Source organism: Tribolium castaneum, chromosome 2 (assembly GCF_031307605.1).
Source record: "Tribolium castaneum strain GA2 chromosome 2, icTriCast1.1, whole genome shotgun sequence".
NCBI classification, from domain to species: domain Eukaryota; kingdom Metazoa; phylum Arthropoda; class Insecta; order Coleoptera; family Tenebrionidae; genus Tribolium; species Tribolium castaneum.
Window position 1 is genome coordinate 23,120,910 of NC_087395.1, and position 26,058 is coordinate 23,146,967.

The window sequence follows — 26,058 nt, forward strand, 5'->3', positions numbered from 1 at the left end:
CAGTTTACTTTTCCAAGGCTCGACATTTTTTGTAATAACGCTGTAATTTTAAAGGTTCGTCAAATTGTCAGTAATTTTGAACATACGTCAAAACTGTCAAGATTCTCTCACTTTTGAAAAATTGGTAAAGAGCACAGTGATTCTGGCGTTCATCTGTAGTTTTACTGTGATTATTGGTTATGAACAGATTTCATGGAACTTTCAAACCTGTGCTTAAATCACGTAAATAATAAATCGACACCAAAAACATTAAACAAAAGGGCCTCCAGAGTGTTCAACGTCGTCCACATTACGAAGCACGTGTGTGTGAGAATACTGGAAACTCATTCAAACAAAAATTGTTTCAGAAACATAAAGTGTTAGGTACCAACTTGAAAGAGAAATTTCTAAGATACCAAATTTTCAATAAGTATTTCAGGTAGATTTAAACAATACTTCCTTGAAAATTCATTCTAAATTATTAGATTCTGTCTTAATGGGAAAGAATTTAAGACCGCTCTGCTTACACTGACCTTCGTTTCACAAAATTTAATGCATCTAAATCTGAAAATTGTAGCGCATCGAAGTTTGGTGGACTTTTTATAGCCACTTATTTACAGCAACTATGTTATACAACATTTAAATAATAAAGAGAAATTCAGGTTGTATCATTTCTATTTCTTAGGTAATATCGAGGTGTAAACCGTACCCCAAATGGTTTCCTGTGATTTTATCATGATTCCTTCTGATTTTCCCTAAATTTTTAAAGTGATTTCCTTAAAATTTCTTTATTTACTTAATTTTGTACACTGATTTCCTCTGCGGTTTACCTCTCGGGTAATATTGAAAACATTTACTTTTCTTATTGCGAAAAATGTCTTGGTTTCATAGCAGTTGTTAATAGTGTTGAGGAAAAAAATTAAATTTAATTAAAAAAAAATAAATCGACCAATTTAAAATCTTGGAGTAATTAAATACGATAAACTGTAAAAACACTTAGAGAGGAGTTTATTAAAATTAGAAATGTAAGTATTACAATTTTTTGAGATCAAACAACTATTATTTTGAAACGTGTTTTTGGCTTTTTCGTTAAATACAAAGTTCAAATTGTTTTAAGGAATGAATTCACTGTTGAAGCGCCAGCACCTTCTTCGAAATGTCCATAAGAGTTGCTGTATTCTGCGCATTCTAAAAGCCTTTCTCATTGCAATGTTCAGTTGAATTTAGGGACGATCTGATTTATTTTTACGTGAGTGAAGCACAAGTTTGAAGGTTTCATGGTATCTGTACACATAAACTGTAATAACCAGGGTGAAATTAAAGACGATCACCGAATTTATTGTTCTGATTCACCAATTTTTCAAACGTGAAAAAATCTTGACATTTTTGACGTACGTTTTTGAATTTTGATGGTGGAGCCATCTGTAGAGTGTATAATCGTTATTGTTGCCCTGTCAAGGTCCGTGTCGCTACTTTAGTATATCTACTGGCTTTGGTATACACCGGCTCTAAATACGGTGTTGAAAAGTCATAGTTTGAGTGACTCATTTTAAATTCAGTAACTAAAAATTAAATCAAACACTCAAACAGTTTATTGCCACGTAATAATTTTGTCTTTAATTTCAATGAATGAAAGTGGCTTGCTCAAAATTTAATGCAAAGAAACATTTTTTTTTTGGTTTCTTTTTTATTATTATTATTTTTTATGCTACAAACGGTAGCCAACGTGGAAGCGAAACACAGGTACGTCCATTTTATTGTTGTGTCGTATTTATTTATTTCACAAACCAATAATTCGTTAAAATTTAATTGCAATTACAATGTTGCTCTAAATACGGTGTTGAAAAGTCATAGTTTGAGTGACTCATTTTAAATTCAGTAACTAAAAATTAAATCAAACACTCAAACAGTTTATTGCCACGTAATAATTTTGTCTTTAATTTCAATGAATGAAAGTGGCTTGCTCAAAATTTAATGCAAAGAAACATTTTTTTTTTGGTTTCTTTTTTATTATTATTATTTTTTATGCTACAAACGGTAGCCAACGAGGAAGCGAAACACAGGTACGTCCATTTTATTGTTGTGTCGTATTTATTTATTTCACAAACCAATAATTCGTTAAAATTTAATTGCAATTACAATGTCGTATACACCGGCTCTAAATACGGTGTTGAAAAGTCATAGTTTGAGTGACTCATTTTAAATTCAGTAACTAAAAATTAAATCAAACACTCAAACAGTTTATTGCCACGTAATAATTTTGTCTTTAATTTCAATGAATGAAAGTGGCTTGCTCAAAATTTAATGCAAAGAAACATTTTTTTTTTGGTTTCTTTTTTATTATTATTATTTTTTATGCTACAAACGGTAGCCAACGTGGAAGCGAAACACAGGTACGTCCATTTTATTGTTGTGTCGTATTTATTTATTTATTTCACAAACCAATAATTTCATAAAATTTAATTGCAATTACAATGTCGTATACACCGGCTCTAAATACGGTGTTGAAAAGTCATAGTTTGAGTGACTCATTTTAAATTCAGTAACTAAAAATTAAATCAAACACTCAAACAGTTTATTGCCACGTAATAATTTTGTCTTTAATTTCAATGAATGAAAGTGGCTTGCTCAAAATTTAATGCAAAGTAACATTTTTTTTTTGGTTTCTTTTTTATTATTATTATTTTTTATGCTACAAACGGTAGCCAACGTGGAAGCGAAACACAGGTACGTCCATTTTATTGTTGTGTCGTATTTATTTATTTATTTCACAAACCAATAATTTGATAAAATTTAATTGCAATTACAATGTTGCTCTAAATACGGTGTTGAAAAGTCATAGTTTGAGTGACTCATTTTAAATTCAGTAACTAAAAATTAAATCAAACACTCAAACAGTTTATTGCCACGTAATAATTTTGTCTTTAATTTCAATGAATGAAAGTGGCTTGCTCAAAATTTAATGCAAAGAAACATTTTTTTTTTGGTTTCTTTTTTATTATTATTATTTTTTATGCTACAAACGGTAGCCAACGAGGAAGCGAAACACAGGTACGTCCATTTTATTGTTGTGTCGTATTTATTTATTTCACAAACCAATAATTCGTTAAAATTTAATTGCAATTACAATGTCGTATACACCGGCTCTAAATACGGTGTTGAAAAGTCATAGTTTGAGTGACTCATTTTAAATTCAGTAACTATAAACAAAATCAAACACTCAAACATTTTATTGCCACGTAATAATTTTCTCTTTAATTTCAATGAATGAAAGTGGCTTGCTCAAAATTTAATGCAAATAAATATTTTTTTTTGGTTTCATTTTTATTATTATTTTTTTATGCTACAAACGGTAGCCAACGTGGAAGCGATATGAAGGTAGGTGCATTTTTTTGCATTTTATCTTGTGATGTGTTGAATTTAATAGCTTGTGTGCCATATATTATACCGTATTGTGCATCCTTTATTCTGTATAATATTTATTAGTGTCGCTTGTTGTAACTTTCCTACAAATTAATTTTTTTTGTTGGTTGTGTTTTTAATTTATTTTTTAGGTTTTGCTACAAATGGTAGCAGATGCAGTATAAAGGTAAGAGCATTTATTTAACGCCAAGTGAAAAAACTTTGATTTTTGTGTACTATTTTTTCATTTCACAAACCAATAATTCTTTTATTCCCTTCATTTTCAAATAATCATTGTTTACCTCATCCTTATATCCTTTTTTCCTGGCAAGAATGCTCTAAACCTCCACGTGGTTCTTGCCGGACAAATTAGTTATTGACTAATTTGACCAATTAGAGCAATCCTTAAATATAACATTGTTGATTGTTTTTTACAGCCGTAAAATTATGTCGCTTGTTGTAATTTTCATGCAAATAAAGATTTTTTTATTGGTGTTGTTTTTAATTTTTTTTAATGCTACAAACGGTAGCCAACGTGGAAGCGAAACACAGGTACGTCCATTTTATTGTTGTGTCGTATTTATTTATTTATTTCACAAACCAATAATTTCATAAAATTTAATTGCAATTACAATGTCGTATACACCGGCTCTAAATACGGTGTTGAAAAGTCAGTTTGAGTGACTCATTTTAAATTCAGTAACTATTAATAAAATCAAACACTCAAACAATTTATTGCCACGTAATAATTTTGTCTTTAATTTCAATGAATGAAAGTGGCTTGCTCAAAATTTAATGCAAAGAAACATTTTTTTTTTTGGTTTCTTTTTTATTATTATTATTTTTTATGCTACAAACGGTAGCCAACGTGGAAGCGAAACACAGGTACGTCCATTTTATTGTTGTGTCGTATTTATTTATTTATTTCACAAACCAATAATTTCATAAAATTTAATTGCAATTACAATGTCGTATACACCGGCTCTAAATACGGTGTTGAAAAGTCATAGTTTGAGTGACTCATTTTAAATTCAGTAACTAAAAATTAAATCAAACACTCAAACAGTTTATTGCCACGTAATAATTTTGTCTTTAATTTCAATGAATGAAAGTGGCTTGCTCAAAATTTAATGCAAAGAAACATTTTTTTTTTGGTTTCTTTTTTATTATTATTATTTTTTATGCTACAAACGGTAGCCAACGTGGAAGCGAAACACAGGTACGTCCATTTTATTGTTGTGTCGTATTTATTTATTTATTTTACAAACCAATAATTTCATAAAATTTAATTGCAATTACAATGTTGCTCTAAATACGGTGTTGAAAAGTCATAGTTTGAGTGACTCATTTTAAATTCAGTAACTAAAAATTAAATCAAACACTCAAACAGTTTATTGCCACGTAATAATTTTGTCTTTAACTTCAATGAATGAAAGTGGCTTGCTCAAAATTTAATGCAAAGAAACATTTTTTTTTGGTTTCTTTTTTATTATTATTATTTTTTTTGCTACAAACGGTAGCCAACGTGGAAGCGAAACACAGGTACGTCCATTTTATTGTTGTGTCGTATTTATTTATTTCACAAACCAATAATTTCATAAAATTTAATTGCAATTACAATGTCGTATACACCGGCTCTAAATACGGTGTTGAAAAGTCAGTTTGAGTGACTCATTTTAAATTCAGTAACTATTAATAAAATCAAACACTCAAACAATTTATTGCCACGTAATAATTTTGTCTTTAATTTCAATGAATGAAAGTGGCTTGCTCAAAATTTAATGCAAAGAAACATTTTTTTTTTGGTTTCTTTTTTATTATTATTATTTTTTATGCTACAAACGGTAGCCAACGTGGAAGCGAAACACAGGTACGTCCATTTTATTGTTGTGTCGTATTTATTTATTTCACAAACCAATAATTCGTTAAAATTTAATTGCAAATAAAATGTTGTGTACACCGGCTCTAATACGGTGTTGAAAAGTCATAGTTTGAGTTTTAAATTCAGTAACTAAAAAGAAAACACTCAAACAATTTATCGTCGCGTTTTGATTTTGTCTTTAATTTCAATCGATGAAAGTCACTTGCTCTAAATTTAATGCAAACATTTTTTTTTGGTTTCATTTTTATTATTATTATTTTTTTAATGCTACAAACGGTAGCCAACGTGGAAGCGATATGAAGGTAGGTGTATTTATTTACTGAAGTTTTAAATTTAAATTGCCACATATTAAAACGTATTGTGTATTTTTTATTTTGTTTAATATTGACAAATGTTGCTTGTTGTAACTTTCATGCAAATAAAGATTTTTTATTGGTGTTGTTTTTATTTTTTAATGTCTTGCTACAAACAGTAGCCAACGCAGAAGCCATATGAAGGTAGGTGCATTTTTTTGCGTTTTATCTTGTGATGTGTTGAATTTAATAGCTTGTGTGCCATATATTATACCGTATTGTGCATCCTTTATTCTGTATAATATTTATTAGTGTCGCTTTTTGTAACTTTCCTACAAATTATTTTTTTTTGTTGGTTGTGTTTTTAATTTATTTTTTAGGTTTTGCTACAAATGGTAGCAGATGCAGTATAAAGGTAAGAACATTTATTTAACGCCAAGTGAAAAACTTTGATTTTTGTGTACTTTTTTTTTATTACACAAACCAGTAATGTCTTTATTCCCTTTTATTTTCCAATAATCATTGTTTACCTCATCCTTATTTCCTTTTTTCCTGGCAAGAATGCTCTAAACCTCCACGTGGTTCTTGCTGGACAAATTAGTTATTAATTTGACTGATTAGAGCAATCTTTAAATACGAATTTTTTTAACGCAGTTTGCAAAATTGAGACATTTTTTTACAGCCGAAGGCCCTATCGAAGGGCTTATTCCCCTACAAAAATAATGAACATTGCACGGTAAAAAGGGGGTGAAAAAAAACAATTTGCATTGCTTGAATATAAGAATAAAAATGTAGTCAAGTTTTAATTTGTAATAGAAACACATTAGAATGATCAGGGTATGTTTTTCTAATGATTTACGATTATTTTGATAATTTTCCTGGTGTGAACTTGGCTGTAGAAACGAGAATGTTGCTAGCTCCAGGCGCGCAACGATTGTCTGGTCGACTGTAATGTTCATGGTGCCATCATCATTTTTAGTGCATCTGCACAGATATCTCGGCCACAGTGTTTTTCACTTTGTGCGGTTGGCGACACATCAAGCTAAGTTAGCAAAAATGGCGTTGTTTTGTGCCCGTAAGTATGAATTTTTGTTGCGATTTTGAATAAAGTACGCTTTTTTAACGAATCAAAACTTAATTCGAGTGTCAGTAATGAGCTTCTGGCGCAGTTTGGGTAACGATTTGGCCCGGTTTCAGTTTCAAACGAGGTGCCGGAACACCCAGTCGTGTCCCCAACGTCGGGTGCGATTTTCGAAAAACGCATCATCGAAAAGTACATCCAGGAGCACGGCAAGGACCCCATCAGCGGTGACGAGCTCACCGTGGACAAGCTCATTGAAATTAAGAGTGAGTAGCCTAACCCAACTTGTTCGGTTCTAACCGCCACACAGCCCCGCCGATAGTCAAGCCGAAGCCGCCGAGCGCCACCAGCATCCCGGCCACGCTGAAGCTGCTGCAGGACGAGTGGGACGCCGTGATGCTGTACAGCTTCACGCAGAGGCAGCAGCTGCAGACGGCGCGCCAGGAGCTGAGCCACGCGCTCTACCAGCACGACGCCGCGTGTCGCGTGATCGCGCGCCTCAACAAGGAGGTGACCGCCGCCAGGGAGGCGCTGGCCACGCTGAAGCCCCAAGCGGGCATCATCACGGTGCCGCAGCCCGCGGTGGCGGCCGAGGCCGGCGGCATCGCCAACCAGCCGACAGAGCAATGCGGCCTGACTGATGAAGTGATTGAGAAGCTGCAGGACAAGGCCACGGTGTTGACGCAGGAGAGGAAGAAGAGGAGCAAGACGGTGCCTGAAGAGGTGTCCACGCCGGAGCAGTTGAGGGGATTCAAGACTTTGGCCTCACATCCGGTATATTTTCAATGTTTTTATTTATACCATCCAGTATTTCCCCGAACATCTCTTGCATTTTGCACAATTGTCGTTTTAAAAATTTCACTTGACAAATGCAAAGATTACTAAATGTGGTAGAAAATGACTTAGTTTTCTCTCTTACGAGTGTTTTAGCACATTTACCAATTGGAAAAACGTGTAAAGGTTGGTGTTATTTTGCTGGATTTACTCGATTTAGCTTGTTATTGGGCGAAATTTCATCAAAAATAAGCCAAAAGTCACAGGATGTGTTCAAAACACTGATATTTTTTAACTAAATGTTCGTTCAAATAAAAGAATTTCTTTCTAACCTAATTCTAATTGAATTGAGCCAAAAATGCGTTGTTTTTTTTAAGTAAATATCTAAATATTTCAATAAAGTGATCGAAAATGATGTCATTTCAGGTTGTTTATCTCGAACTTATTCTGAGAAATCAGGAAATTAATTTGGGAAATCTTCTATTTTCGTAATACATTTTGCAGTCAAAAAGCAAAATTTCGTTGAAATCTTGTTATTTTTGCCATTTTCCGGCAATTTAATTCGTATAACATTCGACAATGTAGTTATTTCGAATTTTTTTTTTAAGATAAGAGCGAAAATGTTACATTTTTTTGTTGTTTTCAAGTGTTTTAAATTTTTTTTGAAAACAATTTAAGCTTTTTTCTATAAACATTACAAAAACTTAATAAAAAAGCACTATTTTTACATCAAGATGGTTGTTATTTTAGACCATTCCCTTCGATTTTGTTTGTTTTTGAGCCAGGAATTTATTTATTTCCCAACAATAAAAATATAAACTTATTATTTTGTTTTTATTAACTTTGATTAACTTTCGCGAAATTCCCTTTAAAAAAAAACGCAAGAAACCACAAAATTTGATCAAAATTTTTACGTTTTTTAAGCTTTAGAGCACGTTTTTGAATTTAATTTTCAGCTTTTTTGGCGAAATTTTGCAAAACCAACTGAGAAAAACATGCAGAAATAATTTTTCTGTTTTTTGAGGCTTTTCTAAAAAGGTAGATGAAAAAAACACCAAATTAATTCTAAGATTTTATTATTTTTCGAGTTCACGAGCATTTTAGTACGCTTTTAAGACAGAACTGTTTTCCAAATTTCGTAAAAAAAATAAAAAGCCGACTCTTTTATTTTACGAGATCTTGACAAAACACCTAAAAATCAAAAACTTATTATCAGCTTATTTTTGAATGAAATGTTCCCAAAAACAAGACAAGAAACCAATGAAATTGTTAAAATTCTTATTTTTTCTTTATTCATGCTTTCAAGCACATTTGAATTTTTGTTTTAATCGCCAAATTAAATATAGAAAACTACATTAATTTTTCATTTGCGATCATTTTAATACGTTTTACACTTAAAACCACAAATATTCCGCAAAATTTCGTTCAAAACCATTCGGAAACTAATTTATTTTGTAATATCTTGTCACATAAGTGAATCGACATTAATTATTATTTAATTATTTAGTATATTTGAGTTTGAGTGAAATTCGTCAAAACTCATTATAAATAAGTCGAAAATTGTGTTAGTTTTACTTTTTTCCGGGCTGTAAGCACAAACTTTTGCTAGAATTGGCTAAAATCATCAAATTAATTAACACAATAACAAGTGTTCATTTAAAAAAAACTCTAGAGTGCTTTGAAAATAAAAAAATAATTGTTTACTATGTCTGTGATTAATCCGTTCTTTCATAACCTTACTTTTTGACAACTAAAAGAAAACAGATTTTCATCATAAAATTTATTTATTATTTATAAAAACTGTTGGAAATGTCTTCCTTGTTGTTCAACACACATAACACATCGCCTTTGAACACTATTTAACAATCTTTGGCTATGAATTGTGATGACCTGGTTGATAGGCAACCAACAATACAATGATAAAAATTGATCTACGAAATCCGTAAAAATGTCAGAGCATGCTACGAGTTTTTTTTAAATAATGAACACCTGATACCATTTATTTAGTTCGCTCTTGAACCAGGAAATTCTTCATTTCATTAGAACTCGCCAAAACTGCCAAAAATTCACTTTTAATTCAGCTCATTTTTTGACCTAAATTTGGTTAATCTTTTTTTACTTTTATTAAGGTTTTGAACCACATTTTCAGTTTGTTCAAGCAAACCGAAAAATCACCAAGTTCGGGCGAAAATTAGCAGATTACATTTTTTATTGAGCTAGAGTACACTTTACAGAGTAATTTCTTTGCCTCCAGGGGCTGCATTCGGCGAGCGTCCCCGGTATTTTGGCCCTTGACGTGCACAATTCCGACACAAGCAAAATTCTGACCGGTGGTAATGATCGCAACGCCACCGTATTCAACAAAGACACGGAACAAGTTGTGGCGATTCTCAAAGGCCACACTAAAAAAGTCACAAAAGTGGTCTACCACCCTGACGAGGACCTTGTTATCACCGCATCGCCCGACTCCACAATCCGCGTTTGGAACGTGCCAACGTCCCAAACCACTCTACTGCTGCGCGTCCACGAAGGTCCAATCACCGGACTGTCCCTGCATCCGACTGGGGACTACGTCCTGTCGGCTTCAGAGGACCAGCATTGGGCGTTTTCGGACATCAGAACGGGCGAACTGTTGACGAAAGTCGCCGACCAGAGCAATATTCCCCTGACGACGGCCCAGCTGCATCCAGACGGGCTGATTTTCGGCACGGGGACGGCGAATTCCCAAGTCAAGATTTGGGACCTGAAGGAGCAGCTCAATGTTGCGACTTGCACCGGACATGCGGGGGCGATCACAGCCATTTCGTTCTCGGAGAATGGGTATTACATGGCGACGGCTGACGATGCCTGCGTCAAGTTGTGGGATTTGAGGAAAGTGAGGAACTTTAAAACGCTCCAGTTGGATGAGGATTACCAAATCAAGGACTTGTGCTTTGATCAGAGCGGGACCTATTTGGCGGTGGCGGGAACTGATGTCAGGTAAACAATTTTTTTAATTTTGATTTGTTTCTAATTTTTTTTTTCTTAGGGTGTATTTCTGTAAGCAATGGCAGGAACTGAAGGTGTTCAATGACCACACGGCTGCAGCGACGGGTGTTAGGTTCGGTAAAGACGCCAGGTTTATAGCTTCCACTTCCATGGACAGGACATTAAAATTGTACGGTTTAGATTAGGGATAAATTGACTGCGAGTTGTACACAATAGTTTGTCGTCTTGCATTTCGCATAATTAGGTCTTAAAGTACGATTACTTTATGTTAATGTTTATTTTAATTTTACAAATAAAGTGATTAAATCTCAACTTGTTTATCTTCCGTCCCTAAAAACCTTTCCTCATAAGTGACCTATAAGCGCACCAAAAGCATGCGAGGCTAAATTTAAATTCGTGCTCTGACGTTAACAAAAAAGAGACTTCTACTCTTTACTTGATACGAAATCATTTCACTTAAACTTGAAACTATCTAAATTTTCTTTCGCTTCTTAAAATTTTTATCAAAATTTGAGAAAAATGTGTAAATCACAAAATGCGAAATATCTCAGTTCCTGTGGGAGATAGAGGGGTGGTTCTGCCCTTTTGAAAACCCCACTGTCCCGTAGTACTTTTCCTGGGCTATCGAATGGAGTGGGTCCCGTTCCCGTATCTCAATCAGGGACCGAAATAGCACTGCACATTTTTAAATCGGGAATCGAAGTACATGACGTAATAGAGCGTCAAAAGTTACGTGTGCATGCAAAATTTCAAGTCGTTACGACAACCGGAAGTGCCCCAAATTTAAGTTCAAAGTATTCATAAATTCGGAAGAAAACAAAGCAAGTTGATAAAAACTGCAAATAAAAAACTCTGGCTTTTTTGTTAAAAGTTTTTTTAATGTGATTTTATTTCACTTAAACTTGAAACTACCAAAATTTTCTTTCGCTTCTTAAAATTTTTATCAAAATTTGAGAAAAATGTGTAAATCACAAAATGCGAAATATCTCCGTTCCTGTAGGAGATAGAGGGGTGGTTCTGCCCTTTTGAAAACCCCACCGTCCCGTAGTACTTTTCCTGGGCTATCGAATAGGCTAGGTCCCGTTCCCGTATCTCCATCAGGAACCGAAATAGCACTGCACATTTTTAAATCGGGAATCGAAGTACATGACGTAATAGTGCTCCAAAAGTTACGTGTGCATGCAAAATTTCAAGTCGTTACGACAACCGGAAGTGCCCCAAATTTAAGTTCAAAGTATTCATAAATTCGGAAGAAAACAAAGCAAGTTGATAAAAATTGCAAATAAAAAACTCTGGCTTTTTTGTTAAAAGTTTTTTTATGTGATTTTATTTCACTTAAACTTGAAACTACCAAAATTTTCTTTCACTTATGAAAATTTTTATGAAAATTTGAGAAAAATGTGTAAATCACAAAATGCGAAATATCTCCGTTCCTGTAAGAGATAGAGGGGTAGTTCTGCGCTTTTGAAAACCCCAGGGCACCGTAGTATTTTTCCTGGGCTATCGAATAGGCTAGGTCCCGTTCCCGTATCTCAACCAGGGACCGAAATAGCACTGCACATTTTTTAATCACTAATCGGGGTACATGACGTAATAGAGCGTCAAAAGTTACGTGTGCATGCAAAATTTCAAGTCGTTACGACAACCGGAAGTGCCCCAAATTTAAGTTCAAAATATTCATAAATCCGGAAGACAAAAAAAAAAGTTGATAAAAACTACTAATAAAAAACTCAGGCTTTTTTGTTAAAAATTTTTTTTAATGTGATTTGTTTGGAGTCATTTTTTGCGAATCAATTTTGAGGCACTTCCTGTTATCGTAGCGACTTGAAATTTTGCATGCACACGTAACTTTTGACGCTCTATTACGTCATGTACTCCGATAAGTGATTTAAAAATGTGCAGTGCTATTTCGGTTCCTGGTGGAGATACGGGAACGGGACCTATTCCATTCGATAGCCCAGGAAAAGTACTACGGGACGGTGGGGTTTTCAAAAGGGCAGAACCACCCCTCTATCTCCTACAGGAACGGAGATATTTCGCATTTTGTGAATCTCAGGTTTTATAAAATTTTTGCTAATTTTTATGAAATTTTTTGAAATTTTACAAAAATTTAGAAAAATAGCACTTTATTTTTACAGTGGTAGTTTTCATCCACAATTTCTTCTAAATGCTCTTAGAGCCTGGTTTTTCATATTTGTTAAAAAACATTAAAAAATGTCACTGTCTTGTTAAAACCTCTTTCTAATACACATTTTGGTTTTAAATTATAATAAAACTTTAATCTAAATGATAGGCAATCTACAATACTCTAGTTTGTATAGGTGGCTGCCTACGAACAACTTTTAAAAATTGCAAGATTTTAATCGATTTGTGAAAAGTAAGCTGTTTTTATACGTTGGCAATGGGTTGGAACCATTTTGCTAAGAAGAAGACAAAATCCCCAACAAAACAATAATTTATTTGCGAAAGTTACACAACAAAAGCAATAATCAATTACAAGGAACTCCAGTGAATTTTTCAATCCTGTCCACCAGGTAAGCATTGTACTCCTCGTAATCCACTGGCGCCACAGTCACCACAACAGTCTTCATTTTCTGCTCATCCTGCAAAACAACCATAGAAAAAACACCCAAAACGCCGGAATTGTACATTGTAGGTTTCAATTTTGGCGCGACACTTGAAAATAAATTGCTTAAACTGCGCCTCTTCAAACATATTTGCTACAGTATCAGGATCCGTCTCCATCAGCTCCCCAATTTCCTGCGCTGTTTTCCCCAAAATTTTCTCCGCTTCTGAGGAAAAAACAGTAACCCACTGACTACTCGACGAATCGGCCACGTTCATCTAAATTAAATTTAAAAATATACTTGGGGAATCCCACGTCTGATTTTTACCGAAACCAACAGACGGTACTTGAAATTCGGAAATTCCCGGTTGCATTTTTCACACCGGTACATTCCATTCTCCAAATCGAGGACCTTCTTCTGGCAATCAGCGTTCGGACACGACTTGTACACCGCTCTGTCGAGGCGAACCAACAAAATCGTCCCGAAAGTTTGGTAGTAAAGCGGTTTTTCGGAAATGGTCTGTTGGCGCGCTTCTTTGAACGTCAGCCATGGCGTAGATCCGTATCCGTTCCTATAAAAAAAATACACAGTAGAACCTCTTTAACCCGACAGATGCCTTAAAGATAATAAGTTCGTTGTATTCATGTATTTTTTGTCATCTACAAATAATAATACAGAGTGTAATTTTTAATTGTAAAAAATAAAAACAAACCTATGACTGACATTCGTTATTTCCACCTGATTCCCTTCCGAATGGTACCACCGCCTCAAAATGTGGGTTTCCCGTATTTCTGGGTCAATTTTAAGCAAACTAGTGCCCATCAAAGTGATACTTTTCGCACCTCTAAATTCATAAATCTTTGCATTTTTAACCAAAATCACCGGATTACCGGTGACTGCGAACGACTCTGCCTGTGAGCCCCACAAATTCAGAGAAATCTGCCCAAAAACACGAATTTAAAAAAAAACACCCAAAAAAAACAAAAAAAATTACCGCGGTTTTGGTCTGATCGACTAACACGAGCTGTCTTTTCTGCATCTCGCGATTGGTTGATTTCGCCACAAAACTCTGCAGTTCCGAAATTGTCTTGCAAACGCCGATCACGTCTAAAATACTCATTCTCTAAATTTAAAACGTCGGCAACCAACAATACACGCATGCACACAGTGCTGGGTTTTACCCAATTACCAACAATGGTCCCAGCTTCCATGACCGCTACTTTATCAATCGTGGTGAAATTGTACGTTATTTGTGGGATGATCTCATTGTCGTCATAACTCGGCTCGATGATCGTTTCCGGGGTGAAGTACATTTCAAACTGGTGCTTTAAGGAGCAAAATTGGCGATTGATTGGCTGGAGCTGGCATTTGCTAATGTAGTAAACCTTGTCGACCTGGAATTTCGCACGTGATTGGGGGAAAACCTTGGGTGGTTTACCTCAAGGCGATCGAAAAACTTATCAACAAGGTCCCGGAAAGCGGTGCATCTGATTTCGCCCCCTTTGTCGACCAAATCGATGCTGAAAAGCTTACCCTCCCCCTTGGCATTGCTCCAGTTTCTCACATTCGTCTTATTAACGACTCTCGCCCTAATTATCCAGTTGTTGTGAAAGGGGTTTAAGCTAGCTATGGGACTGATTGTTTTTGAGGAAAATGAGCCATTTATGCACTCATTTCTCTTGATAACGTCACTCGATTGCGTCAAGGTTTCAGAGTCGGATAAAGAGACAGGGTTTCCGATTATCTGACCTACAAACTCCCCACGCGCAACCACTTCCAGTTCCAAAATCGCAATAACTCGCCTGTTTTAGCAAAACAATGCAAATTGCCAAAATAATTGGTGGCAATACGTACGCATCTATGTTATTCTTGTTTTTTATAACGTTGGAAAGATAGCGCTTTAGTTTAATAATCGTAAACACCTGCTCTAAGACGTGGGGCAAAGTCTGGTCGTTCTTTGGCACAGTAAACACTGCAATATTTACTTTGTGCAAACCGTCCGAAATCATCAGGCGTAAGCGCGAGCTGCTGTCGCTACCCCCTGGAGACATTTTTTTAGTCCCCAAAATTTGAACAAGAGGGTCAATGACCTCGCCCCCGTACATAATCGTCTGAAACAAAAACACGTTGCGAAGGCTTATCACCGCGAGAAATGCACCTGAAGCGCCCCTTCTGATAATTTGTACGCAGAAGCCATCACAAAATGCACTAATATCACTGAATTTTTACAATAATTAAAAGACAAAATTCGCAAACTTTGACTTGCCGCAAGAATGGCGTCGGCAATGCTGCCAACCGGAAACTATCACTCCAATTTGGGCAAAAATCGCCCCTTATTTAAATCAAACATTTAGGGGTGAATGTATTTCCTCGTATTTCTAATTTTTCTCGGTATTTACGCTTGTGGTTATTTCATATTCGGGTAAAATTTGCGTCCAGTGGGGCCAACCCGGCAAAGTTAAAGTACCAGTTGGTTGTTTTCAAAGCGAAATTTTCGAATCTTGCGGTTTTTTTTTGGATTTTTTAATAATGTATGCGCGACCTAAACCTGGCGAGACGGAGGAAGACCTGCTCCGCTTGCAGGAAGACTTCAACCGGGCGCAGTCCGAGAACAAGATCAAGTTGGCTGCGACCGTTATTAGCGAAAAGCGAGGTTAGGTCTTGCATTTTGTTGATTTTCCGGAAATAGTGCCTTTTAGACCAAACGGCTGCGCCTGTCGCCACCGACATCCAGGACCAGATCGCCAACACGTTCGAGGCAATTCCCGACGCGACAAATGTGGGAAAAATCGTGGAAAAACTGGCGGACAAGACAGCTTTGCCTCTGTTAAATTTTAGCACAAATGGGGGCTTCCCCAAGCCTAAGCGTCGCGACGCGAGTTGTGAGGCGTCGAGCGATGGGGGTAGTATTTTCGCGCGGCAGTTCAAACGCATGAAAGGGGGCAAAGGCCCCCCTAAGCCAGTACCAGAAGTGGCGCTTCCGAGCCAAAGTTTTGTCTTGAGTGGCTCAGAAAAAGACTCCATCCATGCGGAGAATGTCCAGAAGATGAGGGGCATGTCCGAGGAGGAGATTTTGGAGGAGAGGGAGCGACTTATGGCAACTATGGACCCTGCGATTATTGCGTTTTTGAAGTCACGTCGACGGGAACAGGACGCGAGAATGAATCGAACGCCGACGATTCAGGAACAGAACGAAGCGGCTGAAAATATGGACGTTGACGAGATTGAAACTGCGAGCGAGATTTTGAAGCAACCGCAAGCGGAAAAGTGGCTCAATTTCAAGACGCTGGAGACGGGGAAATTGGCGTGGATGAAGGGTGTGGAAATGCCGAAAATAGACAAAAATAAGAGCTTCGAAGCCAGGTTTATAATGCGTTCTAACTGCTGATCAAAGTGGCCTGTGACTGGTGTTGCAGTTGGAAAACAACTGATTTTTTTTGCCCCAAAACGTGCTTAAACTTTTCGGCGTAATATTGTCAAGACAATTTACGCGAAGTTGTTTTAAAAACGAAAAAAAAAATGCAATTTTTTATTTTATTTTGTGCTCTAAGGCCTGAAAATGACAAAAAAACACCATTATTAATGTTTTCGTTTTTTTAATCTTGAAAAATAAATGATTATGGTTAAAAAACAAACTAAATCGACCGAAACTGTTGAAATGAACATGAATTTATATCCAACTTGGTGGATTCTCAGCCAATTTCTCGAAAAAAAATTGTTTTTACCTCAAAAAATAACACCATTTTCTGATTAATTTATGATTCTTTGGCGTATTTTAAAGGAAATTTTGCGAAGTAATTGCGTTTACAAATATCAGATTTATTAACATGACAAAAATTATGTAATCTTTGATTAAAGATTATTTTCCTGCCTGTTTTGTGGTGCTTAGAGTCCACAAAAACAGTATAAATAACGTAATTTTCGACCAAATTTTGTGGATTTTTTTTAACAGAACTTTGTCAAAATTCAAGATAACCAAAGTGAAACAAAAAAAAAACAATATCAATGAGTAAAACTACTTGAAAAATACAGTTTTCTGCTTATTTATAACAAAATATTGCAAAATAATTGCATGTTTTTGACTGCAGAACGTTCTAAAAGCGCTAAGAAAAAGCAAAAATAATGTAATTTTTGACCTAATTGTTGTTTCTGCGAAATCTTACAAAAAAAAACTCACAGTTAAGTCCGCAACCATGCGTAAAGGTTTCAAAAAATAAAAATAAGCTCATTTTCGACCAAATTTATTAGTGGGTTGTTGGTTCATTTTTCTCAAAATTTGTAAAAAAATCAAGCATAACAATCTAAAATTTAGTAATTTTGCAGCGGGTTTTATTAAAATTTACAGAAAAAAAATACATCTACTTCAGAAAGGTGACTTGTTTTTTACGTAAATTTGCTAAATAAATACATTTACGACTGTAAAACGGCGTAAGATATATTTATTATTAGAGAAACCTCACTTAAATTGTAAAACCTTAGTTCTAAAGGACTGAAAATGGCAAAAATACTACCGTTTCCGATCAAGTTCTGTGTTTTTTCGGCTTATTTTAAATAAACAAAATCAACTTTGATTTATTGTCGTGATTTTTCTGTATGTAACAAATTGCAAGGTAATTTAATATCTGTTAAAAAAAATAAAGAAATAATATTTTCGGCGTGGTTTAATGAAAACTCAAAATAAATAGTACCGTCTTTTAACTAGTTCGCTGACTTTTTGACTTATTTTTGGTATTTCTGGACGCAAAATGTGCAAAAATTAAAAGACTGACTAAGCGTTGCCAACTTAATTCTCACAGTCAGGGCCACTTTGGTCAGAATAATGAAAACATTTGCAACAAGTGAGCAATTTCAACGCTGTTTAAAGGTTTGATTTTGAAGGCTGGGTCCTGCCATACACCGAAAAAGAAATCAGCGAAAAATCTAGGGTTTTGTACCACCATGGCGAAGAGGCCGGCAGGCCTGGATACACTTTACAGGAACTCTTTCAATTATCACGGTATTTATGTGCAAAAAAACACCAAAATATTAATTCCCCAAATGTAGGTCGAACGTAATCCAACAAAAAATCATCGCGCTGAACACCATTGCCAACATTCTGTCTTTACACTCAACAGGGGTGTACGACGACGTTATCGACTTGCCCCTTGAGCAGATTTTCTTCGTTTTGCGTTTCTGTCTGGACGACAACACGCCCGCGGTCCTAAACGCCGCAATTAAAGCCATGAGGAATTTATTTTACAGCAAAGTCGACGAGACTTGCTTGGACTGTCTCCTAGGTTTTGGGCTAAGTCAGGTGCAGCCTGTCTTGGCCGTAGACAACGAAGAGGACGACGACCGAGTCAACGACCAACAATTGGCCGAAACTAACTTGGTCAAGTGTTTGGCGCGGACTGAAATTTTGACGCGAATTCGCTACATTATAAATACAGTAAAACCGTCCGTTGAAACTATAGTCTACTGTATGGACATCCTCACTCGACTAGTCCGCGATTCGCAATTAATTTTAACAAAAGTGTACAAATGCGAAAATTTGGTGTCTAGTATTATTGAAAATTTTCTTCCAAATGCGATACAACCTGATCGCAACTCACCGTACGGTTTACCGTTGTTACAAGCGATGAAGTTTTTGCGAATTTTGGCAACACGTAGCCAAACAATTGCCGCGGATTTGGTGGGGAAGTACCGAGTTATGGACGCCGTTTTGACCTACTTGTCGCACGAGAATTACGCCATGAACACCAACGGTTTAAAATTGCAAACTGAAAGTTTGCACTTGTGGTCAGTTTTTGCCCATTTTAACCTGACTTTGGATTATTTACGGTACGTTTTTAATTTTTTTTATACTTGTCTGATAATTTTTTTAGCGTTTTTCAACCAGTTTTGGTCGAAATGTTGAATTACCACTTAAAGAACACAGATGTCAGCATGAGTGTGACGTATGTGAGACAGGGTCACGTGGCCGCAATCGTGAGTTTGATTGGTTCGTGTTGGAAGAATGCGAGTTTGGTCACGCCCTTCCTTGGCACACTTGAGACTTGTGCAAGCAAGTGGTTTAGTCAATTTATGACTTTGACCGAATTTGCGGTAAGTTTTGTTTTAATAAGTGTTTTAAAAGTGGCAAAATTATTGTTCTAGTGCGGTAAACTGCAAATTGTGGCCTCATTGTCACACTGTCTTGCGTCACTTGCCAAGTCGACGCAGCTTCCCGAAGTTTTTGATAACTTAATTTTGAGATTATTGGGGTCAGATGGTTTCAAAGTGGTCACACAGACCGTCACGTAAGTGCGCAGGTTTCACGGTGTTTTTGGATATTTTTATTACAAGGTTGACAAATAGTTCGAATTTTTTTTTGAATTCTTATGATTTTTTTTCTATTAAAAAAAGTTCAAATGGTATGTGAAAAAATTATCGCAACTTCCTGAGGGCCTTAGTAGCAATATAAATAAATTTAAAAAAATACACGTGTCAATTGACAAATAAAAAAAATGTTTTTGGTCATTTTATTTTTATTATAAATATATCTTATTTATGATACTGTATTTTTTCAAGCTGTTTGAAGTTTAGATTTTTCCATATAAATATTACAATTATTAAGCTGTTTAAGCCGTTAAAACATTGTTACAAATTTTTAAAGCGAAATAAAAACTGGTCTGTGAGAAAATGATTTAACCCAGGAAAAACATCCAGTAATAAAAAAAACGATTCTGTATATTATTTTTCTTAAAAATTGGGTTTAAAAAATCGATACAAAAATTTGCCCTTTTCAAGCGTTTAAGTGCGTTTATTTTTAGCCAAATGCTTAATTATTACGAAAAATATTAAGTTATTATTTAATTTCGAATGTTTAAACTCGGTTTTCAGGCAGTTTTTCCTAAGCCAGTCTGAAATATCTTTAAATTATCTTAAAACCAATTTTTTTCTTTTTTTTAACGTTTTAATACGCAATTTTTTCGAGTAATATTGTTATAAAATCGCCACAAAATTGTCGAATTGAAACGAAAATGGTTTTTATCAAGCTCTTAAGCTCGTACTAGAACCAATAACTCGTTTTTTCGCGAGTTACTCAACTAATTGATCAGTTTCGTATTAATTTTTTGATATATTTTCTTATCCAAAAACACCGCAGACAGGCACATGAGTGTGATAACAATTGTTTTAGCAACGCCTCAATGTTGCTCAACAATTACGAAACGCATAAAACTAGCGCCAACTTTAAAAGTGTCGAAGCTGCGGCTTGGTATACCTCTGAACACGTGGTGCCTTTACTACAAACAAACAGTCCGATCCCGTTTCTGTCGTCTTTATCGTTCTTTATCGCGGCTTCAAGCAACTACAAGGTACACACATAAACATAACAATTGAATTAGCTCCGTAAAGTGTATGTTTTTAGTTGAAATTAGATTTTTTGCGCCACGAAAACGTAGCAAACTATCTGACTTCGTTACGAGCCTTGGATAAGTACCATTTGAGCGATAACTGGTTTACGCGCATTGAGAGCGATTTAATAATGAACATTTTGAAAATATCGCTTGTCGTGCGCGCCGATTTGGACACCCGGCCCTTTTACGAAATCGCAGTCAAGTGTTTGAGCATTTTCACGAGCGATCGCAAGCCCGACATTGAGTTCATTCTCGAGAAAATCGTGTTTAGCGCAAGTTTTTACCCGAGCGAAGCTCTCATGCGGAATTTAAGCATTGAGCAGCGACACGACTGTTTGGAAACGTCTCTGGATAATTTGCACGAGATTTTGCAAGTTTACATACAAGTTTTGGGCCTGAAAATGGTAAATTTGTGCTGTAATGTGCCCAAAAACGTACAATTTTTCCAGGACGTGCCGACTTTTGCCACTAATTTGTGCCTAGACCACGGCAAGGGCAGTGTGATCCCGATCGACTGGATCTACACGCCCATAATCGTGTTATACTCGAACCAGCAACAGAACAAGGCAAGACAGGCAGAAGCCGAGCAAGTGTTCGTCATTCGGAATTGTTTGAGATGGGTTTTGATCTACGAAACATACTTTCCGGAGTTGGCAACTGGTGTGAACCCCACTGACCGTTTTTGCCGCATAGCTTGTGTTTTTCTAGGGAGCGATAATTTGTTCCTAATTGACGAGATACAGAATTTGTTGAAGTTGTGTCTCCGTAACCTCATGAAGTGTGAAAATGAGATTAATTTTGATAGAGAAATTCAGGGGCTTACGAGTTTTCAAGACTTTTACATCCAGTTGTTGGAACAGTATCAAGGTGTGAGCTATGGGGACGTATTATTTGGTAACTTTATTTTGGTGCCTTTGGCACAGAGACACTCGCTGAAGTGGCGCAAGACTCTGTGGTCCGAATACATGGGGGTTGTTGAGATTTTTAACGTGACGGTGGAGCAAAGTGTGTGTCCTTTGGGCGCATTTCTGAGCCCAGTTGAGGAGGACTTGTCGCTTTTAAAGTGCTATAGAAGGGCGCTTGTGGGCGGCGCGGTCCGAAAACACTCGATTTTGTACACGATTGCCAAACATCATGTCGAACAATACGTTTTAAATAAAAGAAGCAAAGTTTAAACTTGTTTTTTTTTATTGACTTTAAAAAGCAAAACTGTCAACTTAAGGGTTTTTGTGGTGCTGCTGTTGGCGTTACTGCGTCGCAATGTCAGTGACAACAACATAACCTAATGCTTTGACAATGTCAGTGTTTGGAGCCCTAGGTCGTAATCTGCCGTATTTGCGGCAGCAGTTCGGTGCCTTGTTGGGCAACACGAGCACGTCGGTGAAATTCATCTGCGCCGTGGTGCTGTTCAGTTACGGGCTGTCGTATTCGGAGGCGGCCGTGCGAGTGATATCAGTGACACCAGGCTATTTGATGCCCCCGTCCTTCTGGCTATGGACAGCATTCACGTTCTGTTTCTTAGAAATCCACTTCTGGGAAGTGCTTGTGGACATTGTGACCGTGGGGCTGTGCGGGAAGCTGATCGAGCCCCTATGGGGCCAGATGGAGATGTTGACTTTTTTCGCGGTGGTTAACTTCGGAGTGGCTGTTATCACGACGTTCTACTACTTCATACTGTACGCGTGCACGTTCAACACCGACGTTTTGTTCTCGGTGCACATCCACGGCCTGGCGGGATACATAGCCGGGGTCTCGGTGGCCGTCAAGCAGATAATGCCCGACCTGGTCATCGTCAAAACCCCTCTGGGGAAGCTGAGCAACCGCAATGTGCCCCTGAGTGTGTTTTTCCTCTCGTTGATTATGTGGGTCTTGGGGCTGGTGGATGGCACCTATCCTGCCATGTTTTTAAGCGGGCTGCTGGTCAGCTGGGTCTATTTGAGGTTCTACCAGAAGCACACCAACGGCTCGCGGGGCGACATGGCCGATTATTTCACTTTTGCCAGGTACAAGACTGATTGACAAGACACGGGAGCTTAATTAAAAACTTGCAGTTTTTTCCCCAATGTCATTCAGCCGCCGATTTCCGTGGCCAGCAACAGTATTCACAGCGTCCTGGTTAAGATCGGATTGTGCAAAAAAGTGGTGAGGCGCTTCGACATGTCCAACCCCACGGGGGTGACTGTCTCAGTGCCGGGGGCCGACCACCACGATATGGAGCGAAGGCGGTTAGGAGGGGGCTCTTGTGCCATTTTTTACTCATTGTTGGTTTCAGACAAATCGCGTTGAAGGCGCTCAGCGAACGATTATCAAAATCGCACGGGGACAAGCAGCCCCTTTTACCTAAGACTAATCCCAAAGTTCTGATGCCCCCCAATTTTATGCACGGCCCGTCGACTAGTGCAGCCCCGCAAGTGCTGAATAACGAACAGACTGTTATTAACGTCAGTGAACAACCAACAGCTACACCCAAAACCCAGACATAACCGTTTTAAAGCAGTTTTAGGTGAAATAATTTATACATAGAGTATATTAATTGTTGCTTTATTTTGTAAGATATGTCAGACTTTATTATTAACAAATTGATTAGTTTGTGATATGAACCTGCGTCTTATTACCCGAAATCCCCCTAGGACGGATGTTCTTTAATAATTAATTTAATAAATAATTTAAGAAAAAAAAAATTTTTGCACCATACATTTACGCATCGTACGTTTAAGAATGAAATTATAGAATTTCTGTTAATTAATTTTTTAACTTTATTAATACAGTCGAATTTCGATAACTTAAACAGGCAGTTGCCAGCAAAATGTTCGAGTTATCCAAAATTAGTGTTATGAAAACGAATCAAAAAAATAAAAAATGTTTTAATAGATATAAAAAATACATATTTTTCAAGAAAAAAAATTTGACATTAGGCTAAACTAATAACAATATTCCTATTCATTTAGAACAGTTTTTTTTAATTATTTTACGCAAAATGAGGTAATATCTGGTGCAAAAAAATCCTTGTTTACATGAGAGTGTCTATGTGCCGGCACTAAAGTTCCAAACGATGTTACGGTTTTTCAAAGAAATGATGGCAAACTTAAGATAACTTATTTTTAAGTAATACATCTCCCAAAGCGTGACATGTTATTCAAAATTTTATTACTTTGTAATGGCACTAAAATTTACATTTATTTACTCAGGAAAGTGTGTATTTGCTCAAACATAAAAAAATTCCGAACAATTATTCAAGGACAAATAGGTTTTCAAGTACAATACAATATAACTTCCGAATTATAGCATCTAACACCAATAAATTAAATATCACAGTGAAGTGTCGGTGGGAAACTTAAATCTAGGCTATTTTGTTAAAATCATTTTATCCTCAGCAATAAATTGATCGATAGGTAGGTTTTAAAGAGGTAACGATACTTTTTTAATGCAAATTTTTTTCTGTGTGAAATAAAGCACACGATATTTTTCCTGAATACGAGAATTTCTTCAGTTACCTTTAAATCTTTGTTTGAAGAAAATATTGTTTCTGTTTTTTTTTTCAAAACATTTTAATTTATATTTGATACGGCAAAGATAATTTAAATTTTAGGTAATTGTTTCATCTTTGTTTCTATTTATTACACGATTTTTGAATAAAAAAGAATAACTCGATTGATAGTTTTTTAATGGCGTGGGAGTTTATTGGCTAGAATTCGTGAGGGAAATAGCTTGTGTAATTAATGTCCTATTCAAAGTCTTGTATAACATTTATTGGGGCGATTGCACATAAACAAAAATAATTGTTTTGTCCACTACAAACCAAAAAAGACTTCTAGTTTTGTAAAAACGAACACAAGCATTTTTAGTCACGATAGTATCTTAAAACTTACCTTGCCACTAGTTAATTAATTAATAAAAAAACAGGCCTTAATCTCGTTCAGTGCTTGCTTTTGGTCGGCGTTGACGCAAACATATGCGTGGAACTCTCACACAAGGTGACGCCCCCCGTGTGATACCCACCATCAGTGGTGTCTTCACCCAGTCTATTCTTCACCCGCTTCATAATCACATCCTCCACCATTTCAACGTCACGCTCAAACTCTTCGTCTTTAAAACTATCCGACAGTCTTTTTCTCTGACTAGTGAAAATTCGGGAATGGGGCGTATCACCATTTGAAGAATCCAAGCGTTCGGGGCTGCTCACTGGAGACCGCGACAAAATCGAAACTTGCTTATACTCCATGTCCCAGTTGACCAGCGAGTCCATGGGGCCCCCATCCTCCAGGGGCTGGAACGAAACCTCCTGCTCGAGCCTGGTCACCTGGAGACTCCTATTCACGTCCGGGACCACCATGCTCGCATCCACCGACATGTGCGCCGAAAAGCTGAGCCTGCACGCGGACCGGGACAGGGGCGAGCGCCCGATGGGGGACAGGGTGCAGTCCCGCAACTCGGGCATCTCCAGCGTGCTCTCGAGCTTCGCCTTGGGCGAATGCGGGCTGAACTCCGGCGAGAACTGGATGGGGGAGAGCCCCGTGGAGGGCGCAGGGCTGGACGTGGCGGGGCTGCTGTGCCCCTCGAACTCGAACAGTTTGCGGTAAAGGGACGAGTCCCCAAACTCGTCCTTCTCCTGATATGTAAAATAGGGGGCGAGGGCCTCCTCCACGTGCTTGGGGAGCACTGGGGGCAGGGAGAGCGCGGTCTGGGCGCACGTGTCGGAGCGCGGGGGCGACATCAAAGCGGGCAGTTGCTGGCAGGGTTGGGTCATGGGGCTGGGGACGATCGCTTTCTCCTTGAAAAACTTGTCGATTTTTTCCTGCACGAGCGACTCGATTGTGGGGTCGTGGTCCGAGACGTGCTGCGAGAGTGTGTCTTCGTCGATGTCGGCCGGCTTCAAGCTCGAGATCTCGTCGATTGTCCACTTGAATTTGTCCGTTTTTGGGGTTGAGACTTGGGCGAAAACACTGGGGCTGGACAGAACCGTCATGATTTTTTTCGACCAAGGTGCGACTTACCTGAAGGTCGGGAGGTGCATACGGTCGATCAAGTGGGGCTCGAAGGGGTTTAGGATCTTGGCGAACCTTGAAGGCGGCGTCGAGACGTTGGGCAGGAGTCTGAAGGGGCTATCACAGTTCATCGGGTTGCTTAATACTTTGCTCATCAGGTTCTTCGATTTCGAAGGAGTTTCGTTTTTTAAATCCATTTTATTAATTAACTAACACTAACATTACGACGGTATCACAAAATGTACGGTTTTTACGACTTAGAATTAAAATGAACACAAAAACTCTCACTTGACCGTTATGACGTTCGAATTTGACTTTTAACCGTTTGACTTTCCGCCAAGTGGTGGCCAGGTGCAAATAACACCAAACTCCCTAGACGTCCCTAAATAATTATTTGGGAGATAATTTCATTAATTATTTATAATAAACTGAAAAATGATTTAATTTCGGCGTTTCCTTGCCGTAAACTTGAACCACGAATAATAAACCAAAATATCAATTGAAAAATAAATTATTTCGAGTAAACCCCGTTTGAAGGAACACCGCAAGGTGCAAAAAGGCTTTGGACGAATTAATTACATAGACAGTCACATACCTTTTCCTAATTTTATCTCTTGTAATAATAAATATTAGCTTCCTAAGCCCACTTCTAATTCAAACCTTACCACTGTATAACGCAACATTGAAAACCTAAAATCACCAGATTTCGAAATTAAAGCGCCATACAT

The 26,058-nt window shown here is 37.1% G+C and overlaps 5 protein-coding genes and 1 long non-coding RNA gene across 6 annotated transcripts; 3 read left to right on the forward strand and 3 right to left on the reverse strand.

Moving 5' to 3' along the window:
* Positions 1 to 576: 576 nt before the first annotated feature.
* Positions 577 to 1,475, reverse strand: LOC107397546 (uncharacterized). Its single transcript, XR_001574632.2, has 2 exons — positions 1,311 to 1,475; positions 577 to 1,263 (listed from the first exon to the last, which is right to left on the reverse strand). It is a non-coding gene; the product is annotated as an uncharacterized LOC107397546 (long non-coding RNA).
* Positions 1,476 to 6,499: 5,024 nt separating this feature from the next.
* Prp19 (Pre-RNA processing factor 19) lies at positions 6,500 to 10,711 on the forward strand. Its single transcript, XM_964912.5, has 5 exons — positions 6,500 to 6,631; positions 6,754 to 6,903; positions 6,948 to 7,411; positions 9,666 to 10,390; positions 10,440 to 10,711. The coding sequence occupies exons 1-5, from the start codon at positions 6,508 to 6,510 to the stop codon at positions 10,582 to 10,584; spliced, it is 1,608 nt and encodes a 535-aa protein (XP_970005.2). The 5' UTR covers positions 6,500 to 6,507; the 3' UTR covers positions 10,585 to 10,711.
* Positions 10,712 to 12,836: 2,125 nt separating this feature from the next.
* On the reverse strand, positions 12,837 to 15,283 carry LOC658608 (replication protein A 70 kDa DNA-binding subunit). The gene is made up of 9 exons (XM_964984.5): positions 15,125 to 15,283; positions 14,821 to 15,077; positions 14,405 to 14,768; positions 14,156 to 14,360; positions 13,961 to 14,073; positions 13,679 to 13,905; positions 13,294 to 13,537; positions 13,049 to 13,243; positions 12,837 to 13,002 (listed from the first exon to the last, which is right to left on the reverse strand). Exons 1-9 carry the CDS (start codon positions 15,161 to 15,163, stop codon positions 12,889 to 12,891), a joined length of 1,758 nt encoding a protein of 585 aa, XP_970077.2. The 5' UTR covers positions 15,164 to 15,283; the 3' UTR covers positions 12,837 to 12,888.
* Positions 15,284 to 15,412: 129 nt separating this feature from the next.
* Positions 15,413 to 21,521, forward strand: LOC658688 (uncharacterized protein). The gene is made up of 9 exons (XM_008199928.3): positions 15,413 to 15,619; positions 15,666 to 16,329; positions 17,831 to 17,962; positions 18,010 to 18,786; positions 18,831 to 19,050; positions 19,102 to 19,244; positions 20,126 to 20,303; positions 20,357 to 20,749; positions 20,795 to 21,521. Exons 1-9 carry the CDS (start codon positions 15,496 to 15,498, stop codon positions 21,518 to 21,520), a joined length of 3,357 nt encoding a protein of 1,118 aa, XP_008198150.1. The 5' UTR covers positions 15,413 to 15,495; the 3' UTR covers position 21,521.
* Positions 21,522 to 21,576: 55 nt separating this feature from the next.
* Positions 21,577 to 22,945, forward strand: LOC658749 (uncharacterized protein). Its single transcript, XM_965111.5, has 3 exons — positions 21,577 to 22,348; positions 22,397 to 22,570; positions 22,618 to 22,945. The coding sequence occupies exons 1-3, from the start codon at positions 21,642 to 21,644 to the stop codon at positions 22,826 to 22,828; spliced, it is 1,092 nt and encodes a 363-aa protein (XP_970204.1). The 5' UTR covers positions 21,577 to 21,641; the 3' UTR covers positions 22,829 to 22,945.
* A 1,127-nt stretch (positions 22,946 to 24,072) lies between these two features.
* On the reverse strand, positions 24,073 to 25,719 carry bora (aurora borealis). Its single transcript, XM_008199975.3, has 2 exons — positions 25,340 to 25,719; positions 24,073 to 25,294 (listed from the first exon to the last, which is right to left on the reverse strand). Exons 1-2 carry the CDS (start codon positions 25,525 to 25,527, stop codon positions 24,262 to 24,264), a joined length of 1,221 nt encoding a protein of 406 aa, XP_008198197.1. The 5' UTR covers positions 25,528 to 25,719; the 3' UTR covers positions 24,073 to 24,261.
* Between the last annotated feature and the right edge of the window lie 339 nt (positions 25,720 to 26,058).

Excerpts from the sequence above, each read along its gene's own strand:
- Prp19 (XM_964912.5), top strand. The coding sequence starts at position 6,508 with ATGTTCATGGTGCCATCATCATTTTTAGTGCATCTGCACAGATATCTC. Across the intron at positions 6,632-6,753 it reads AATGGCGTTGTTTTGTGCCC|TTTCAAACGAGGTGCCGGAA; the intron begins GTAAGTATGAAT and ends GCCCGGTTTCAG. Across the intron at positions 7,412-9,665 it reads AGACTTTGGCCTCACATCCG|GGGCTGCATTCGGCGAGCGT; the intron begins GTATATTTTCAA and ends CTTTGCCTCCAG.
- LOC658608 (XM_964984.5), bottom strand. The coding sequence starts at position 15,163 with ATGGCTTCTGCGTACAAATTATCAGAAGGGGCGCTTCAG. Across the intron at positions 13,906-13,960 it reads TCGATCAGACCAAAACCGCG|ATTTCTCTGAATTTGTGGGG; the intron begins GTAATTTTTTTT and ends GTTTTTGGGCAG. Across the intron at positions 13,244-13,293 it reads AGTACCGTCTGTTGGTTTCG|ATGAACGTGGCCGATTCGTC; the intron begins GTAAAAATCAGA and ends AATTTAATTTAG.
- LOC658688 (XM_008199928.3), top strand. The coding sequence starts at position 15,496 with ATGTATGCGCGACCTAAACCTGGCGAGACGGAGGAAGACCTGCTCCGC. Across the intron at positions 16,330-17,830 it reads AATAAGAGCTTCGAAGCCAG|GTTTGATTTTGAAGGCTGGG; the intron begins GTTTATAATGCG and ends CGCTGTTTAAAG. Across the intron at positions 17,963-18,009 it reads GAACTCTTTCAATTATCACG|GTCGAACGTAATCCAACAAA; the intron begins GTATTTATGTGC and ends CCCCAAATGTAG.
- LOC658749 (XM_965111.5), top strand. The coding sequence starts at position 21,642 with ATGTCAGTGTTTGGAGCCCTAGGTCGTAATCTGCCGTATTTGCGGCAG. Across the intron at positions 22,349-22,396 it reads GATTATTTCACTTTTGCCAG|TTTTTTCCCCAATGTCATTC; the intron begins GTACAAGACTGA and ends AAAAACTTGCAG. Across the intron at positions 22,571-22,617 it reads CACGATATGGAGCGAAGGCG|ACAAATCGCGTTGAAGGCGC; the intron begins GTTAGGAGGGGG and ends TGTTGGTTTCAG.
- bora (XM_008199975.3), bottom strand. The coding sequence starts at position 25,527 with ATGGATTTAAAAAACGAAACTCCTTCGAAATCGAAGAACCTGATGAGC. Across the intron at positions 25,295-25,339 it reads ATGCACCTCCCGACCTTCAG|CCCCAGTGTTTTCGCCCAAG; the intron begins GTAAGTCGCACC and ends GGTTCTGTCCAG.